A 14,660-nucleotide genomic window follows, 5' to 3' on the forward strand; every position below is an offset into this window, starting at 1 on the left:
ATCTTCCCTTCTCATTCAATGATTCATTTCACGTTAACGCATCCCGTCTTCGACAACGATTTCGTTACACAGATGATTCCTCTAATTCACCGTCCCTTCAAAACTTATGGCCTTTAATTTCAATCTCCTCTCCCTCAAACCAACCATTATTCTTCTTCTTCTTCTTCTTATCCATCCCTCACTTTCTACCGCGGTGGCATCTTTCGCTGTTGAGGATGACACAGGTTGCGTCCCCTGCATCCTCTGACTCAACCACCTCTCACACCGTCGGAGACCTCAGGATCTGCACCTCATCGTCGATGCCGCCGCAAGCTACACCACGTTGGTGAAGTTAGGGCTGTTGGCTGCGATCCGTGTGACCCGGCTCTGAATGGCCACCTAATTTGATGGGCATCTATAAAATCATTTTTCTTCTTCCTTTCATCTTAACGTTGACCATGTAGGTGAGTCTGTGTGTTCAAGTTTCCATGTTTTTTTATCAATTTGTGCTTTCTTATTTGTTCAGTATCTCTATTCTGAACTAAAAAACTTTTGATTTGCACATACAGACAATTTAATTTGTATTACAGTAACCCTTTCGTCGGGGTTTTCGATCTTCCTTTCTTATGAACACCGTAATCTCACAAACCGTCAGGGTAAGCAAGTCCTTTCTCTTCTCTTATTTAAAATTGAATTTTCGCGACCGAGATTCTGAGTGATAATGCTGTAGGTTTTGGGACTTGCAGGGTGATAGTAGAGATAGAAACTTAGAAGGGAGTCGCACAACTATGTGGGCATAAGAGAAAGGCGTGCCATGAAGGTAATCGTTGGACTTTTTACATATGAGGATCCTGTGTTTTTCCTTTAGAGAGTAAAATTTTCAGTAGATTTTTTTTTATTAAGGTGTAAAATCAAAGGAGTCTTTATCCACTATTTTGTATGGTTTAAAAAGTCTGTGGCGCAATAATCAGATAGAAAGTGTAATAAAGGGAGGAGAATTTATGAGAATTGACAATTGAGTGAATTTTCTGTTGTTGGTTCACATGATGGTTACAAACTGATAGATAAATGGTTATCCAGGGGAATGAGAATGCGACAGAGGACTTCAAAGCTCATTTGAGATTGAGAAGACAGAGGTTAAAAATTTCAATATTTTTTAACTTTGAACTGTTAAAAAGAACCTTATGGCAAAATCTTTTTTATGAATCTTGATCTCAATTATCCCTTTCTTCCATTTCTTCTTCTTAATCGACCTTACTATTACATTTATGGTCTCATCTTCTATTTTTTGTTGGCTAAGGAAAATAGCTTTCACAGTTTCTCTGTGTTCAATTGTTTTTTTTTTTTTGGCTCATATTTTGTGTACACGGGTGAACATGGAGATCAACAAAGCAACTAGAGAGTCTATGTTATTTAGAGAGCCTTATCTTTGTATTTGTAAGTCGTCTTGGACTCTTATGTCTATGATCGAGAGCTGTGACATGTAATTGGGGGTTGTTATTTCGAATTTCATATGGCTCCTGCTTTTTCTTCTTCCTCTTCCCATCTCCATTTCCTGTTTCTATTTCATTTATAGCATGCAAAGAACAGATTCATTTAGCCCAGTAAGTCACCTTCTATTTTGGTCTTCTATCTTACTTTTGGTTGACTTTTCAGATAAAAAAACTAATTTGACCACCATTTCATCTGCAGGTTCCTTTATATGCGACAACGATCTTCACAATCATCACCTATGACTCCGGTAAGAACCACACATTTATTGCCTTTATTCTGCCATTTCAGTTCCTCGAATGGATTTCACCATTATTTCTTATTCATTTTTGGTAAGCTGCGAATTTCATTTTTATAGAAACATAAGATATTACATAAATCTACTTTTCAGTGTGATTCTTTTTTATTTCTCAGTGTATTCTATTTTTTTATCCTTATTTCTTTATCTCACCAAAGTTTTGTTCTGTTTCATATCATCATGTGAAATAGAAGTGGTGTTTTTGACATGTTGCAGGATGTCTCTCTAATAGAAGTTAAATGAGGACATTTACATGATACTGTTTAGAAGTTGCAGCTTTTTGTTCCATTTTAGCCTAATTAGTACACGAATCAATTGAAGAACATCAAAGGCTTTGAGGGAATCCAAGGTGAAGTCATTCAGATTATTTTAAGTGTTCCTTCTATTATATGTGCACACAACATGAGATGCCTTATTATTTCAAGATTTTAACTGTTACTTTAGGACAATGGCAAACAAATTTGTTTATGTGTTTCTTCCTCTCCTTATTATAAGCTCCTTATTATAAGAATTCAAAAGGTGGTTGCCTTACAGAAGAATAACTTTTTGTTGCTAGGTAGTTCCTTTCTCTTGATTTGGTTTACCTACTTATATTTGCTTTCCAACATCTGAAAAATTTTCAGGTACGTAAGAAGATGGCTGAACATCCCCCCATTTGCATAGGTAAAAACATATCTGTCATTGGGTTTTTCTGGGTTTTCAGGCATATTTTTCGTTTTCTTTCACGAAATCACAGGTTAACCAAGTTAAAATGTGTTTTGTTCGTGCATTCTCTCTTTGATTAATGTTAAATGTTCTTCTCAATAAGAATCACATTCCATTTGTTGGCTTATAAATTTTGAGATGTTTTATTTTGCTAACTGCGCCATTTTTGTTTTGCTGATCTGCACCTTTCTTTACGCAAAATTCATGGCTAAATTAGCTTAAACTAAGCCACTTCAATGGAATCTTACACTGCACATAATTAGTACAAGATTTATTAGCAAATTGCAAATGAAGTGTACATAATTTTCTCAAGAAGGCAGCAAGTTAATCTCAAATCATAGAAGCCTTGGTCAATTATTTCCCAGACTTACATTTTTCTCAATAAGAATCACATTCAAGTTGTTGGCTAATAAATTGAGATTCTTTTGTTTTGCAGTTTTGCTAACTAAAACCATTTTCATTTTTGCTGATCTGTAGTCTGCACCTTGCTTTACGCAAAATTCACTCTTATGAGGTACCTAATCCTAGAAGCAAAGAATTGGATGTCTGTCTGAGCTTGACAACCTCAATTGTTCAAGGATACTTTTTCAGGTCATAGAGCATCCTTGAAAAAGATGTAATCTATAGATGGATGTAATGAAAGATGCTTGATTCATTTAGCATGCTGCAACTTTCCAAGGGAGTGTTGCATGCTGCAGGGTGTGAATTCATTTGTTAATGGATTGAAAGATCTTAAGAAGGCAATTTGATGAAACATATTTAAGAAAATATGCAATGTTTGCATTATGTGATTGAGATTATAGATTGAACTTTTCTAATAGCATTTGATTTTGAGCTGGGCCTTTCAACTACTTATTTTTATTGACCAAATTGTTGAATGCACGATCTCAGTAAGTTTAATCTTTTTGAATAATGATGATTGAAATAAGGGTTCTATTCGTTGAACTTGAATGCAGATAAATATTTTATTCGGTGAGTTTGATTAAATCTCAAACTCTTGAACTATTTATGTTTTTATGTTATCTTTGGCCATGTTTCTCCGAGTCATCTTAGCTGCTGTTTTCATTTGGGTTTTGTAAATTGGAAAATATTTCTCTATTTCTCCCACTTTCTCATCTTTCCTTATGGAACCTTGAAGAAACGATCATATTGGTGGCTATAGGGGCTTCTCTTACTTTATCAAGTTGTGGGGCATCATGGGTTAAGCTGTTTCTAAATTTAATTTCGATAAATGTCATCATTAGGGGATTTTTATTCTTAGTAGTGTCGCCTTTGTTGTTTCCTAGGGTCTTTTGTTCATGTAAAAGTTAAGTTTTAATAGAATTGCAATTAAAGAGGAAATTAAAATACACTTTAATGTGAGAATCTGAAAGATTGGTACTAAGTTAAAAAAAATCTTACATGGTTGTTGATTTTCGTGAACAAGTAAGAAACATCTTAATAACCTCCAAAAACATTTAAACACATAATTATTGTACAAACTACTACTCCCTCCGTTCCAAAATGTAAGTTGTTTTAGAATTTGTACTGTATTCCAAAATATAAGTTGTTTTGCAAAACCAATGCATTTTTTCTTTCTTTCTTCCTTATATACCCTCATTTAATATTATATCTCTTAATTACCACTTTCAATTTTCACCTATCACAACTCTCATTATCCACTTAACCAATAATAACATTTCTCTCTCCTTAATATAACACAACTTTAAATAGAGGTATTTTAATAAAAAAATTATCAATTAATGAGCTCTTAAACAATGTGCACAACCTAAAACAACCTATATTTTGGAACGGAGGGAGTATTATTTAGATGATGCTTGATTTTCTTTGTAAATAAAAAATAAAAATGAACTTTTAAAATATAATTCAAAACTAAAATAATAAAAAGAGTGTTGAGAAATTTAAAATGAATTAAAAGTAAAAGAAGGTAGCTTGATTAAAAAAATGTGCAATTTAGAATAACATAATAGAAATTAATTGACCATGTTTTTAATGAGAATTGTTAATCTTTTATTTGGTCCAACCGCAATTCAATTCATGATCTTTTCTCCTTCATTCTAAAAAACATGGAAAAAATATCACACACATTCATGGCCATAATGAAAATTTAAAAATTCTCTTCCTTAGTAGTAAATTAATTAAGTTAACGGTAAAAAAAACCCTAAGCAGTACAACTATTTTTGTTCCCTGTGATTAATTTGTGTTTATTGAAATGTTAGTGGTTAATATATCAGTTAGGAATCCCAAAGAACATGACTATTAGTTAGAATTTATAGTATATATTAATCCTAAGTCTTAACTTTAACATAAATTTGATATCAATGCCAAATAATTTATTAATGTTGATTTTCTAATTTAAAAATCAAACAACACATTCATGGTCATAATGACAATATAAAAAACTACCTCAATGATAAATTGATGGAACAATCTTTGCACTACAACTATTTTAGTTATATGTGGTTAATATCATAATATGTGTTTATTGAGAGATTTAATAGTTAATATGTAAGGAATTCAAAAGGACATGATTAGTCAGTTAGGATTTATAGAATATTTTAATCCTAAAAAATGAAAGATTATTATTTTTACATTAAATTTGATATCAATGTTGGAAATTTTTTAATGCTGAATTTCTAATTAAAAAACTATGTAGTATTTTTTGTTGTTGTAAAAAATAGACTTGACCGGCCAGTCTAACAGGTTAAACCTAAAATTGGGCCAGTGACAAATTCGGTGGAAGGAAAAAACCAAAGGAACTCAAAACCGTTGAGGGCTGTAATGCCAGCCATTAACCGATCAAACCAGGCTTAAACCAATGTTGTTGAAAAAGCTTGAACTGATTTGAATCGATATTATTTAAAAAATTATGAAAAATCAGAAGAAAAAAATCTCTAAGATGGCATCGGTGCTATCTTGCAATGGTATGGAACAATTTTAAAGGATTGTACAATGTACGATAAATTTCAGATGACAATAGTGTCATCTTGCAATGGCATGGAACAACTTTAATTCTCTAAGATGGTACCGGTGTCATCTAAAATGCAATGACATGGAACAACTTTTTTTGAAATGGGAAGAATAACAATTCAAAATAAAATATTATAAAAAATTTAGAATTAATCTTAAACTAAATTAAAGGTAAATAAAAATTTAAAATAAAATAACCAAACAAAAATAAATATATAATAATTATTTTAAAAAAAATTACAATTTAATATACATAGTTAGGTTCATACAGTGTTATCAATTTAAAGAGAAAAAAATGAATATTAAAGCATTTTCATATTTTTTTTGAAACCCACAACGATATGTGTACATGGTACTTCATATAGTTAAAATTGTATTATGTACATGATACTACATTTTGTTTGTAAGTAAAATAACATCATAAAAAGTTAACAAATACATAATTAAAAAATTGAAAAGGTACAAATTAATTTAAAAAATATAAATATAATAAAAACTCATACAAATTGATAAAAAATTAGTTAAGAATGACTTCAAAAACTACTAAATTGTTATTTAGAATTTTTTTAATTATTTTAGCATTTAGAAAAATAGGGGTAAAAACCGAAAATAAATAAAATGATTGCACTTTTACAAAATATAATCAAACACATTCATCATGAAAAAACAAATTTTTCTTTTCTTATATATATAATAAACATAATAAAAACAACACATATTTTAAAAATAATTACACGACAAACTAAAATGAAAACCCCCGTGCATCGCACGGGTAAATATATTTAAAAAAAACACACAGACACGAAAATAAAAATGAATAACCCCCGTGCGATGCACGGGTAAAAGTACTAGTTGATGGAATAAAAAATGAGAAATCATTTAGAGACATAATTTCTTGATCCACCTTCATGTTTGATGAATTACTCTTTAAATATCATTGAATGATGCTTTTAGAAAGAAGAAATCACTAGCCACTTTTAAAATGAGTCTCTTTGAATTTCAATGATGTAACTATACTCACGATAAAGGACAGATAAATGATGGTTTAGACTTTAGACCCTTTATGGGCTGCATATTTTTATATTGTTATCAGAAACGATTGTTGAATTTACGAACACTGGGAAAAAAGAAATTAGAAGTCACAAGGAACATTATTAGACAAATGGAGCTAGGATACACTTGTTTTGATCATAAAGCTTAGCTAAATAAATCAACCTTGGCAGTAAATCACCTTCATTTCATGAAATCATTTCATTATCACAATCCAATGAATTTGATGTTCCCATCAATAAAAATTGATCCTAAAATTTATTCAACCATGCAAGATTGAGGATTCACTTTTTATCAAAAATTTCAGTTATTTCTATGACTTCCACCATAATGAGAAGGCAAAGTTATATTTTCAAGAATAGATATTTCAATCTGCAATAAAATGTCTTTAGCATCCATTAAATTTCATCAACCAACCATGATCCTCCTATGGAATTACATAACTTTCAGTAACAGATATTTCACTTCATGTGGATATTGTTGACAATGATTGCACAGGAACCCCTTTATTCGCCTCACATTTGCTTATCTGTGATGGACGGTTGCATTATTTCACTTGGTGGCCCTAGCTTGTCTGAGGAAGCAGGTTCATTGCAATTATAGGATATGAAAAGCTGGCTTTATTGCTTGTCTTGGCCTTCCTTATCCAAGAGAACAATCAATGGCAACGTTTCAAGCACTGGCAACATGATTGGAGTTTGGATCTTGCATTACCCCCATCTTTTCTTGCTTCCACCTTCCACATTATTGAGGCTTGATTATGAGTATGTGGGGTTTGCCATCTAAGGAAACATCCAGAGGCTGAATAATACAATCATTAGACACAGGATTAGTGCAAATACAAATTTCAAAGGGATAAGTTATGAAAGAGAAATGTGTGGAGGGTTCCAAACTCCAATCTAGCAAGTACTGAAAAGTTGTTGTCATATGACTGAGGTCACAGGTTCTGGAAATAGCCTCTCATGTAACAAACAAGATAAGGCTGCATAGTGCATACAATAGACCAAGTGGTTGAACCCTTTCCTGAACCTCGCGCATTGTGGGGCCCGCAATGCGCGAGGACAAATGAAGGGGCGTCCCTCCTTGGGCCAGCAACAGAACGATAAACATAAACTCTTTGAGCCGGACCCTCATAGCATCCTTCTTCCTTTATTACTTCAACGTTCAACCTCGGCATCTCTTTCGCCAGCAATCTACACCCATTCATTGTCAGCTTGCAGTCAGACATCCACAGCGACCTCATCGACTCGTACCTCTCCAAACCCGACAGAAGTGCTGCATTGCCGAATGGGCAGTCCCTTATCTCAAGTTTTCTTAGCTTTGGACAGCCTCTCAGCACACACTCCATGCCCCAATCACTGCTTCCAGCAAAAGCCACTGAAAGAGTCTCCAAATTTTTGGCATACTTCCCTATATACTCGAATGTTAGGTCAGTCAGTAAACCTGACACTGCGAGCCTCTGGAGTTTACTGCAAGTTTTAACAACTGCTCCAAAAGCTTCATCCATAGGTTCATGTGTCAGGTAATCTGGCTGACCAGGGTTCATGATGCAGAGTCGGAAATGAGTAAAGTCGGGGCAGTTTTGCACAACGGTAGCAACAGCAGCATTGGTCATCTGACGGCAAAAGTAGAGCACGTAGTGAAGTCTCGGGCATCCACGAGAGAGAGCAACAAACCCTGATTCAGTAACCCCATGGCCAATGGCCTCATCTTCAAAGGGATCTGCTGGAAAAACACGCAGTTCCTCAAGCAGTGGACAGTGTGAACCAACAGCTTCCAGTCCCTTGTCTTCCACTGTGTCCACAACCTTCACCAGTAATTTAGTCAGTAAGGAAAAACTCAATATCAATGAAACCATAGAATAAAAAACACACCAAAAGAGAACAAAAACAAAGACATACCCAAAGGCGCCGAAGATTAGGACAGTGAACAAGAAGCTTAGCAAGATCATCGCCGTCAAGAGGAGCATAACTTAAATTGAAGAAAGTAAGATTTGTGCAAGCAGGGTACAGAAGAGGGAGATATTGTTCTGCAGGATCCCATAAACCAGAAAGGGTATGGAGGTTTTTACAATTGTTGAACGCACTCTCAATCTCTGAATACTGCTGAGCTGTCAGATCGTCTTCTGAAAATGAACCACTACCAAGTTCACATAACTGAGGGGCGCGAACAAGTAGTCTTTGTAACTGTTCTAGTGTTACACTTCTATTAACCTTCAAAGTCTTCAATGATTTACATCTACTGACAAGCTTCTCTAGTGCATCAGAATTTACATCATTGGGAAGGTTGGCAAAGTTCAATACTTCCAATGATGTAAAGCTTTCTGGGAAGCAACTCAACCAGTTACCACTTTTGTCATCAATACCATTCTCTTGTATGTCAAGCTCAGTTAAATTCCTGCATCCAAGTAGAATTCAGAAGATTATCTACTGGCCAAATGAAAGATTAAGCAACAATAGTTCTTATAATGGAGATAATAACTATTATTCCAAAAACTCAACATGATGCTAGTATTGCTATTAGGAATTAGGATTTGGACCCCATGAATTAAAATTTTGGAAGATTAGAATTCTTGCAAACAACTGTAGTTACAATTCATGTAAGCAATGTTTTTCTCAGTGCATATGCTTTCATTTATAAATTTGTTCAACTAATACAATGTTCCTTACCAAAATATACATTTATGGTTAAACACATGTACATAGAGTTTGAAGGCTACCCATTACAACACACGATAATTTTGAAACTGCGAGGAAATCCAAATTCTACAGATGTTTATTAATCTCCTGTAATTCAGTGATTTCCAATAGACCTATGAATTAATTGCACATTGGCATTCTCGAGTATGCATTATATAATTAATCATAGTGAAAGAATCAAAACCAACTTCTCTCCAGCTAAAGAATAACTACCATATTAGGGATAAAATCAATTTTAATTCTTAGCTAAGCATATCCTCATTCTGGGCAGCACAGGTAGGAGCCACCTCATAGAGAAATAAAAGCTAATAGATTCCCCGACTCACAGCTTCTTCTTTTTTTTTTCTCAGCATAATAGGGAATATTACCATGTTCCCACTCAATTGATGCTCAACTGTTAAAAACACAGGTCTGTAATGAGATTCTATTTCCACTGCCAACGTAATTCACAACCAATAGGAAATCGTATCAAGGCACAACATGTGAAAATGGCAAACAAACCAGAAAGGGAAAAAAAGATTCTAAGAAAAGAATGAATCATCTAAGAGCGATAAAACTTGAAGTCAAAATTGGAAGTAAATAGCTACAACAGCTTGACCTATTACTTTAATTGGTTAGAACAGGCAATTTCAAATAGAGTGTCAAGTTTGAAATGTGGAAAAGTAAAGACATTGATTAACTGTACTACTTGCATGTTTGGATACACCGTGAATTTTCACGGTAGAAGCGGAATTAATTCTGATAGAAGCTACTCCTAGTAGCTTTTGTGGGAGGAGAATTGATTCTAGAAGACTAAACATGAATCCAAACATGTACAACATACATCATCTAAAAGTTAAAAGCAAAAATCTCATATCAAAACAGTAACATCACCAGATTGGTAAAAACACAAAACTGAAAAGAAAAGCACCCCCATCAAGCAGGAAACATACACACTCCACAGGGAATTCACTAGAAGAACACTGCTAAAAAATAGCTCACAGAAAAATTACAACTTATAACATATTTTTCCTCAGAATCAATTCTGACAGCCAGAAGCTGCTTACACAAACTTGTCCTCAGAATTGATGTTTAATTAAGATTCGATCATAGAAGAATTACCAAAAATGCACTTAGACATAAGAAATGAAAGATCAACAGTAACATCCTCCAGGAACCAAAAATTCAAAGTAAAAGCCTAAAAGATCACAATTATTTGTACTTTCTAGACAAGATATTGAGTTTCAAAACAAATAATTCTTACTTGCAACTAGTGGCAATTGCAGCCAGCCCATCAGTGCTGAATCCATCACAACTCAGGAGGGAAAGAGCTTTGAAATAGGGAAAAGAAAGAGCCAGAAACTCCAAGCTCTCATCAGAAACAGTCATCCTCTTGAGCCTCAACTCCTCAAGCAAAGGGTACTTGTCAGCAAACACCACAAGCCAGGAACGAATATCAGCACCCCAATTTGCAGGAACCAAGTTGAAATCTGAGAAACGAGGCTTCCCTTTCAGTGTAACACTACGAATGTTTGGGAACCTGCGAGTCAAGATCTCAGGAGAGACAGAGTAACAGTTCCCTATGAACACACTCCTCCTTGACCATCTCTCAGCGTTGTACCACTCTTTGCAAACCAGTGAAACTGAGCTCCGATCCTTGCGTGATTTCACCATGCCAAGAACTCGTTCCAACACCTCATCAGGAAAAGGTGAAGCTTGGTTCAAGATGTTTGGTTCTGGAGATTCCTTCTTTCTGATCCTGCACTCCATGTTCAACACAGAATCTCCAAAACCCAAGAGAAAAAATCAAAACTTTATAGCACCCTTTTGAATCAAAATGAGATTTGAAAACTGAAAACAAAGATCTTCTCAATAAGAAAGAAGATTCAATCAAAGTGAGACAAAGGGTATCTGCGAATGACAGAAAATCCTTGAAAGGGTGCTTTTCAATGGTGAAAACTAGCTTGATGTGTGTTCTTCAGTCTTTGACTACAAAGCTGGTAGCTTTGGTCCATGATTTGAAGAAAACAGAAAGAAAATTAACTGGGGTGTAACTGTAAACAATTTTTGGGGACCCCAGAAGAAGGACACTGAATCTGAGATCCATAAAATGGGAAGAGGTGGAAGAAGATGCAGTGTGTGTATGTGTGTTATAAATGGATATTAGAATAAGAAGAGTGATGACAGAGAAAATAAAAGACAGGGTCAATCAAAGTTCGGATCTTTACCATGAACCAAAGCACTCAAATCACTTTAGTTTTACTGGATGATGAAGCCAAAGGACCATAGGAACTTGTCACCCTTGGCATTTTATAGCAATAGCTGAGGTGGAGAAAGTGTTAATACTTGAAGAATTATTGTTTGAGGTATGAAAAATGAGGTGCCCACCCTATGAAAATGGTCCACCCATGGACCAAGGGTGTCTTTGGTAATTTTCATTAAATATATATAAAAAATTTAACCCTAAAAATTTCACATCTCCATCCACTGGCCATGGCTGCTGACAGAAATTTCACACCTTCATCCATTATCTATTTTGTTTTCTCATCTGTAACAACTGAATTGAGTATGTTTTGTAAATTGGGTACTAAATTGAGAGAACTTTATTGGTTCTGAACAAGAGCGAAGGAAATTGTGTCTACTTTTGAAGCGATTTTTCAGTTCAAGATACATACTTCCAACCAATCAAACATGCAACTTGAATCCCTATCCTTTCTTTTCCTAGGTCTGTGTTTGCGTTTCCCAGTGTGCAAAGCTCCGGAACAGCATATTCTTACATCAACACTGCAATCATCGCCAGTTTGAAGCATTAAAAGTTCATAAAAATTCAATCTTTCTTCTCTCTTTTTGTTGTTTCTGGGTTTTTGAGTTTTGTCTATAAAAGATTCAATTTTTCTTCTTTGGTTATGTGAATCGAACCCAGATCTGAAACTTCCTCCTCATACTCGCTCTGTTTCCGTTTGCCGGCGACCCTGCCTTCTTCCTCCTCATGCTCGCTCTGTTTCCATGGGGGAATTTTGAGTTTCTGGTTTCGGGATTTTTTGGTGGTGGTACTGTGGGAGTGAGGGGAAGGAGGAGGTGGGGGAGAGGTTCTGAAACTGGAACACGCCGGAGCTGAGAGGTCAGGGCGGTGACATCGCCGGCGGCACTGTTCAGGTGGACGAGTGGGTTGGGGAAGATGAAGAACATGGGTGGGTTTGGGGAAGATGAAGAACATGGGTGGGTTGGGGAAGATGAATAGAGGTTATACTTTTACATTTTTATCCTTTTTCCCATCATTCAATCCTAACCGTCCAACAAAAGAATATTCTAAGATTCTCATATCTAACGGTATATAATAATGGTCCATCGGTGGACCAAGAAAATAAGTGCCCACCCTAGTGGGCACCGAAAAATGATTTGTAGATCTAGATAGTGCAAAAATTTAACACAAAAAAAGTGTAAGAAGAAAGGCAGAGACAAGGTCATTCAACATAAAAAGTAAATAAAAATAAATTGGTCAAAATTAAAATATTAAGTTATGTCACTTTTTAAGTCACATAACTATTAAATTGTCTTAATTATATCTTAACTATTATTAATTATATTAACGGTTACAATTTATTCATGTGTTCTAATATGAATAACATTAGCCCAAGAAGGTGATGTCTTTCTTTGAGGCAAACTTTTGCATGTTGTCTGCTGAGAGACAGTTATAATGCTGTTTCTCTCACAACCAATAAATGAATGCCAAGTGGAAGCCATGGGGTTAGTGGGTGCCATGTCATCTCAACTTAATAAAAATCAGAGTTTGGTCCCCCAACTATATGAATTAATATAATAGTATATAATTTCTTTTCAATATCAATTATTAATTTAATTAGTCAAAAATAGTAAATCTGAAAAATCTAAATTTGGGGATAATCTTTCAGAACCCTAAAATCAAAATTTCTAATCTCTGCAACTTCAACCATCACCACCGCACTGTTCATCACTGCCGCCCCTGTCAATCACCGCCACTGTCCATCACCGCCGCACCTGTTCATCAAATTTGCGTCGCAGTCGCGCCTCTCTTCACCGCCCGTGTTTCAATCGGATCCCAATCTTCAACCGTGTTCATCATCTTTGCATCGCCGCCACGCCGTCTCTTCACCGCTCGTGTTCTTCGTCTATTTCATCCAACAAACACCCGTGTTCATCATCATCGTCTTGCTTTCTCTTCACCGCTTGTGTTCATCATCTTCTTCGCCCAGATGACGCGTTCTGCATATCCTTCGTTCGCCTTCTTCGTGGTCTCGCCGTCGTCGCGTTATTCATCCTGGGTTCTTGATCTTCGTTAACGTTGAATTTATATAATAAATTTATAAGAGTGCGTTTGAATGTTCAAACATGGTCGTGTTCCAGTGGTAGGTTTCTTTAAAATACTCCTATAGGTCCCAGGTTCAAGTCCGACCTGTAACGGTTTTTAAATTATTTTAACATTTTATTGCCTGTTAAATTAGAGTAATGATATATACACACCTCATTTTTAAAACACTTCATTTCCACCTCTTTTTATTTCTATCTCTCTCCTCTTACCATCTATCACATCTCATACTTTCTCTCCCTTACTTTTTCTTTTCTTCCTATCTCTCTCATCATTCCACCTCACACACCTCAAAAGAGAGGTGTGTGAGTAACATTACTCGTTAAATTATAAGTTATATATATTTATAGTTGCAATTTACACTCAAAGGGTTTCATGTCCTAGTGGTATCATGCTTTCCAATTTGTCTACAGGTCATTGCTTCCAGTCCAACCTGAAGCAGTTTTTTTGTTATTTTACTATTTTTTACCCAGTGAAGTTATAATATATTAATAAAATATTCTTATTTTATGATAATATAAAATAATCAATTAAAAATACATATAAAATAATCTTCAAGTATAACTTTTTAAAATAATCTCCTAATTCTAAGTATATTTTTAATAACTTTTTTAAGTTTTTAAAATTCTTTTAGGTCCATTCTATAATAAGTTAAATAAAGCATATAGTCATTGTTTTATATCGGTTAAGGTATAAGACAATATCACCCTATAGCACTTATAGTCATTGCTATATATCGATTAAGATCTAAGTCAATATTGTCATTTAGCACCTATAGTCATTGCTATATTTCAATTAAGGCCTAAGTCAAGATTGCCCTAAAGAACATAGAGTCATCGCTTTATATCGACTAAGGTCTTAATCGAGGGTTGCACTTTTCTTAGTCGTACTATATCGATGGAGGTCTTAGTTGCCCTATAGCACTTATAGTCATTGCTATATATCGATTAAGGTCTAAGTCAAGATTGCTCTATAGAACATGGAGTCATCGCTTTATATCGATTAAGGTCTAAGTCAAGATTGCTCTATATAACACAGAGTCGTCGCTTTATATTGATTAAGGTATAAGTCAAGATTGCCCTATAGAGCATAGATTCATCGCTTTATATTGATTAAGGTCATAATCGAGGGTTGCACTTTTCTT

At 34.7% G+C, this 14,660-nt stretch overlaps 1 protein-coding gene and 1 long non-coding RNA gene across 8 annotated transcripts; one reads left to right on the plus strand and one right to left on the minus strand.

Moving 5' to 3' along the window:
- LOC130711783 (uncharacterized) lies at positions 1-3,296 on the plus strand. Of its 6 annotated transcripts, none has more exons than XR_009010773.1 (8): positions 1-443; positions 549-635; positions 726-799; positions 1,060-1,583; positions 1,672-1,720; positions 1,960-2,117; positions 2,392-2,431; positions 2,951-3,296. It is a non-coding gene; the product is annotated as an uncharacterized LOC130711783 (long non-coding RNA). The 6 variants fall into 6 exon arrangements; XR_009010774.1 differs by having other exon boundaries at positions 1,985-2,117; XR_009010771.1 differs by having other exon boundaries at positions 2-443; positions 710-799; positions 1,060-1,720.
- Positions 3,297-6,781: 3,485 nt separating this feature from the next.
- Positions 6,782-11,535, minus strand: LOC130710282 (transport inhibitor response 1-like protein Os04g0395600). 2 transcript variants are annotated; one of them, XM_057559485.1, is made up of 4 exons: positions 11,400-11,535; positions 10,436-10,955; positions 8,395-8,890; positions 6,782-8,300 (listed from the first exon to the last, which is right to left on the minus strand). In XM_057559485.1, exons 2-4 carry the CDS (start codon positions 10,939-10,941, stop codon positions 7,431-7,433), a joined length of 1,872 nt encoding a protein of 623 aa, XP_057415468.1. In that variant the 5' UTR covers positions 10,942-10,955; positions 11,400-11,535; the 3' UTR covers positions 6,782-7,430. The 2 variants fall into 2 exon arrangements, with proteins under 2 accessions (XP_057415468.1, XP_057415467.1); XM_057559484.1 differs by having other exon boundaries at positions 10,436-11,507.
- Positions 11,536-14,660: the final 3,125 nt, after the last annotated feature.

The sequence above is a fragment of the Lotus japonicus genome, chromosome 4 (genome assembly GCF_012489685.1).
Source record: "Lotus japonicus ecotype B-129 chromosome 4, LjGifu_v1.2".
NCBI classification, from domain to species: domain Eukaryota; kingdom Viridiplantae; phylum Streptophyta; class Magnoliopsida; order Fabales; family Fabaceae; genus Lotus; species Lotus japonicus.